The following is a 6,000-nucleotide window of genomic DNA, read 5'->3' on the forward strand; positions in this document are numbered from 1 at the left end:
CACGCACGCTCGCGGCCGTTCACACGCACGAGAGTGACGTGTAAAGCAGGAGAGTGCCGCCCGGCTTGGAGTCATCGTCAGCCGGCAAGGCCAATCATCTGTTCGAGGGCAGCCATGCAGAAAGCGCGGTGAACGGATTCGGCTCGTGAAATATGCCGATCCCGCAGCCGGATTCCTTTTTAGTCAAATACGAGAATGTGGCTGCCCGCGAAGACTTGGACATTTTCATATATGATGTGTCCGGCGACAAACTATATCTACGAATTCGTTAACTCCAACTCGGATGTTTTCCAATGCTTCTTTATTAAATATTTTAATATTGGAATTCAGATTTAAAAAAGTTACAGATGAAATAAATTTTCAGAATTGATTCACTTTTGGCCAAAGAGATCCGAATAAAAAAGCTATCCCTTTTTGTATAATCTTTAAACTGTAAATCTCATTTAGAATCGAAAAATCATAAAACAACATCGAAAAATCATAAAAACAGGTACCTCATATTTTTCAATCTGTTATTCAGGCGAACCATCTCTATTTTTTAAGCGAAATGTGATAAATACATAGAGCGCATATTTCAATAATCTGTCGCTTGCACGGTTTATTTTCATTTTCCGAACAAAATTTGAAGAATAAACGGGGAAATATAATTTGTTTCTCCACGTATTTACTCGAAAACAAATGTTCAAAGTAGCCATTGAAGCGGTTGTCGTTAATTCGAGCAGATTGCAACGAAACTGGACCAGCTGTGCAAGCACGATAAGCGCAATGACTGCATCAATACGATATCGCGACGATATTATCAATTAGAGATGGAAGTAGCAACAGAAACAGAAATATCGGCCGATAATCAGCGGTTAAAATCGCGAAGAGGAAAGTAAATACAGAAGGAGTATTCTATTTTTTTTCCTTCCCAACAACAAAGAGTGAAAAAGGGGGTGCGCGGAAAATTACGTTATGAGTTTGTTACGGGATTGCGAACGACGATCTCGGAGGCGCGCTCGTCCGACAAGCCATAAATGCTTCGCGCGGTATTTCATTTTCCGCGCGCCAACTTTACGAACAGAGCGGCTCGGGTTTCCGCTCGCGCGAGAAAAACCATTCCACCCATCGCGGAGGAAGAACTCTGCAGGATGAAATTATTTGAAAATATATTGCGACGGTCGTTATTATTTTTCAGCGACGCGTAAAAATTTTACGAGCCTGGCGTTGTGCGAAACGCGCGTTTCCCTCAAAGTTTTTCCTTCTCTCTCTCTTTCTTTTTTCTTCTAAAATAAATGTACTCTCTCTCTCTCTCTCTCTCTCTCTCTCTCTTTCTTTTATATCTCATACTGTAGATACGGACAACGAGAAACACTGGTAGTCCCCGGGTTAACTCGCCGCGACTTCCGAACTACAAAACTTAGGGCCCCAACGAACATCTGTAGTTCGCCGAAAGAGTATCAGGATGCGTATCGTACTGCCAAAGTTGCAACTTTTATTAGCTCAGAGCGAGTCGAGAATCTTGATTTAACCCGATTTCGCAGATTTTCACACGTTCGTTCAATACACGGTACACTTTGCGTAGATTAATCGTAGCACTTTTCTTGTAAATAAAAGTATTGTGTTTTATTTTCTATATTTTAAAATATGTTTATATCAAAATTTCAATAATAGATAATTTTATCGGTTCGATAAAAGAATATTTTATATAGGTATATAACAGATAAATTGTACAATAGGCAATCTCTTATTAAAAAAAAAAACAAGAATAATTAATCATTACTTGCTATTATATTGTACGATAATCAATAAATATGTAACTATTTAATATACAAAAGAATAACTATTTAATATTGCAATAATTTGAAAACATAAAATCTGTTATTTAAATTAAGGTCTATTTTGAATTTATTGATTTAAGTATTAAATTTTTCGTTTAATAAGGAAATAGTCTCTATTTCTTTTCTATAGACTCTATTTTTACGCACTTTGCTTTCCATTTCCAATTCAATCTATTAAAATATATCAAGTATAAAAATAAATTGCTACGATCGCAATTAATATTAAGTATTTTTTCTATTTTCGTTTGTAAATCGCGAAATGGATCTCAGATGAGCGTGGTCTTTCGTGGCACGACCGCTACTTAATTACGCGGAGTGCCTGGCAGGAAGAACTTCCCACATATCACTAGGCCAGTGCTACATTTCGCGAAAACCCTGAACCGAGCCAGCCGCCTGGCTGCAGGAAAATCAATAACACCTTTAATCCGTCCCGGTGAAATAAGCTCGCACGGAGTTCATTACCGTGTGGTTACTTCAACCAGTCCAAGAGCCAGTCTATTTGGTGCAACTCGTACGCATTTTTCACTATTCGGCATCGCAAAGCGCAAGCAGTTCCATTATTCGCTGTTAATCGATAACCATTTATCGAAGAAGTAGCACAGGGACGACGGATTTATTTAAACAATTTTATTTATGGTTTTGTTAATTTTTCGATTTTGTTATGATAACTATTATACTACTAATTTGTGCAAAGTCCATTCTTTGACTGCAGAATTATTGATAGCTCTTCGTTAATGACAAGTCGGCTTTATATCGAGAAAGACTTTAAATCTAGGTCCCTAGGCTCCCTTTTGCATCTCGCCGAAAGCGTATAAGACTTACGCAAGTCTCGCCAAGAAATAGGATTCGCTCTGGAAATCCAAGCGACCGGCTCGAAACTCGCCTGTTTTACGGCACGTAAATCAATTCGCAAACGTGGTAACGCGCGTCGCGCGGATTCCCCGTGTCGTAACGCGCGAAATAAAATTACGATTTGTGTAAACAGCGCGTGGCGCGACACGCGCGACCGCCGCGCTCGCGGTATTGTTGATCTATCGCGAGCGTCCGTCGCGATTGCGTTATCCACCGGCGGGGGTGACAGCCGTTCGATCAAACGGAACTTAAATTAAAGGAGGACGGACGCAAACGGTATCTCGCAAAAGGAATCTTGAATCTGTTTGACGAGAAACCGACTCATACCATCCTCTTTAAGCATGAGGACGTCGTGCGTCATCAATACGCATCGATTCACGCATTTTTTCCGCGAAAAATTGTCTTTAAAGGTATCTATAATGAGATTTTAAGGTGTAAAATTTAAACTTTAAGCCGTGAGACATTGATCATAGTCGATCATTCTTCTTATATTTTATTGTGAGTCAATTTTTTACGGTTGGCAAAGTTTACGTCTTTAAATCTCATTTTAGACGCTGCTGTATTCGTTATTCCTTCGACTTTAACCCTTTAAGTAGTGATTTTCACCTCTGTGAGTTTCTTTAATAATAATAATAATGAAAAATTATAATAATAATTATACAAGTAAGTAGGTTTAAGTAAGACTAGGAATATAATATGAAATAAAAATACAACTATAAATAGTACTTCACTCTGAAATTGAAAATGTAAATATACATTTATATCACTCAAACGATTAATAGCTGTAAATGGATAAATCAAGAACAATCCGAATATGCTGAATCGCGTTGTTATGACGCGATAGCAAAAAGTAGATTTCAGCTAAAATCGCAGTAAGTGAAGAAAAAAAGAGAATAAAAATCCTTTTTATGTTTTTTTAAGTTTTCGAATCTCTTTACTGAACCGAGACAAATTCTCCTTATACCTTTTGTAATTAATGTAACACCGCGCTCGTTGGAACAATATGCAGACCGTAACGTACACGTGCACCGTTGCACAGCGCCGTCGCGGTCCTCGCAATTGGGACACCTCGCGGCGCGCGCGAGCTGCATTGCGGGTCGTTCGCGGCGTTTTCCCTGCAAAAATGCAACATCGCGACCCGCAAATCTCCCTGCCGACAAACAAGTTTATCACTATTGAAAAAAAAAAATCGATTCTCTGAAGCACCGTTTCGTTTTTACCCAAAAAAGCTTCACGATAAATTCGAACAATGTCCCAATCCCATATTTACACGTCGTGTTTAATGGTGACTCACTAATTGTGGCATCATTTTATATTAAGTCAATACAAAAAGTATGTTATTTCGAATTAAAGATTAAACAACTGTTGAGCGTTCAAAAAAACGGATTTATTACGATCAGGATAAAGTAAGTACTAATTAGATCTATTAGACCTAGTATCTTAAATTACAAATTTAACTAACAATAAGTCTAATTAGTATTTATTAATTTAGCACAAATTTAATCTGATCAGTAATAAATCAGTTTTATTGAACGCTAAACAGTTGTGTAGTTTTATAATTTAAGATATAATTAGATTTAATTTAATTGTATGTTATAAAAGGATTTATTTAAATATTGAGTTTCGTTCATTAGCAATAATAGAACAAACCATAAATTATCGATCGATTCTAGTAATACTCCAATTTCAGAGTTGATCATTACGTGCCTATATATCGGATGTAAAAATTGATTAATAACGTAATAAAAGTTATGTTTCTTAGGTATCTGTTGGTAATAACAAGAGCTTTAGTTGTAAGACACAATAATTGATATCTGTCTAACTGTCCAATAGTGTTTTACGTGGAAACTCTTCGACTGACGTGATAGACGTAATCGCATTCTAGAGAAATTCCGTTGTGAAAAGGAAAAGATCTTTACGAAGGGATGGAGGAACGAAACGAGTGCTTCGCGCGTCAATGACTTTGCCATTTAACATCATTAAGATAAGAAAGCACAAAGGGCAACGACGCATAGTGAATCAAGAGACAAATAGTATTTTAGTCGAGATTTCGCAAATGTGCTTACGCAGGACTAGTCTGCATTTTATTCTTGAATATATATAGTGTGTAGCCATGATCTATAAACATTTTCAAACAACATACGAGAGTCGTTTAACAAACAACGTGACACACTTCATTTGAATGTGAAAAAGGGCTCGCATGCAACGCGACAGTAAACTCTCATTGCGATGCAAACAAAAGCGAGCTGAAGGTAACGCGAATTTTACTCCATCTTGGAAACATATATTGTTCGCTCGCGTTACACTTTTCACACAAACACACAGAAAATTAATAATGACTTTGTAAAGCGCGCGAAGCTTGCATAAATTAAAAGGAACTCCATTACGGAACTACTACGTTTACTGAACTGTTTACAAACACCAAATCTTCTGGCTCTATACCATTTTCTTAATGAAGTTATTACCTTTTTAAAATTAATGTTTGAAAATTTCTAAGAGATAACATCCAAAATATCATGAATTCTTTTAAGCTAACGAGATTTTATCGTAAAATTGTCTTATAAATTATCTAGATTTCATTGAAGATAATGTCGTTTCGTGAAAAACAATATTTTCCAATTCTTTTCAAAGATGATATTCAATTATCACTCGGTAGTAATGTTCGAGATGTGTCCGGACGTAACATCCGGAATCTGCCTGCAGGCAACGTCCGTAACATCGGGAAAAGTTCGAAAGATCTGTTTGGAAGTAATGACCAGAATTTCTTAGGGTTAAAACTCAAAGTTTCTTCAATTTTAAATGGCTGATGAAGCTATATGCCTTGCAAAGTTCTAACTCGCTATCTGAGAGTTTTCAGTGATGAGATGAGACATGGAAATTTTTTTTTCTCGGGGATGACGGATCGTCGCCTCCGGGGCGAGGTGACATCCGAAATCTCGCAGGTCCCGACTAAAGTGAATGTTGCGACTCTCGCGCGGTACTCACCCAGAACATGACGTTAAATCCAAAGATCACGTACTTGAGGCAGCAGCTCACCTCGCTGGTATCCCTTCGGTACTTCCGCACGGCGGGCATGACTGAGAGACATTTATCTACCGGTCGTGTGAACCCCACGCATACGTGCCACACAGACACAACACACCGAGCGGATGTACACGCGTGCGACGAACGGTGGTGGACCGGGGGAGGGGGGATAGCGGGGAAAGCGCCGGGGCGGCACACTGTATAATTCACATACAACCGGGGGAGAAACACCTTCGAGCCCGATCACGAGAGCGACGACATGACTAAGCGAGGTGGTTTGCGACGGAGCAAACACTCCTTCGGC

The 6,000-nt window shown here is 38.5% G+C and overlaps 1 protein-coding gene across 4 annotated transcripts in view; it reads right to left on the bottom strand.

Annotated features, from left to right (window-relative positions):
• Tsp26A (Tetraspanin 26A) overlaps window positions 1–5,826 on the bottom strand; it is a 114,436-nt gene extending 108,610 nt beyond the window's left edge. For 2 of the 4 annotated variants that reach the window (XM_018444318.1, XM_018444319.1), the window contains exon 1: window positions 5,658–5,747. In XM_018444318.1, the coding sequence (XP_018299820.1) occupies window positions 5,658–5,747 (90 nt within the window). Of the gene's footprint in view, window positions 1–5,657 lie in introns of all 4 variants that reach the window. The other 2 variants (XM_018444320.1, XM_018444321.1) reach the window with 2 other exon arrangements.
• Between the last annotated feature and the right edge of the window lie 174 nt (window positions 5,827–6,000).

Source organism: Mycetomoellerius zeteki, unplaced genomic scaffold (assembly GCF_001594055.1).
Source record: "Mycetomoellerius zeteki isolate Tzet28-1 unplaced genomic scaffold, Tzet1.0 scaffold149, whole genome shotgun sequence".
NCBI lineage: Eukaryota > Metazoa > Arthropoda > Insecta > Hymenoptera > Formicidae > Mycetomoellerius > Mycetomoellerius zeteki.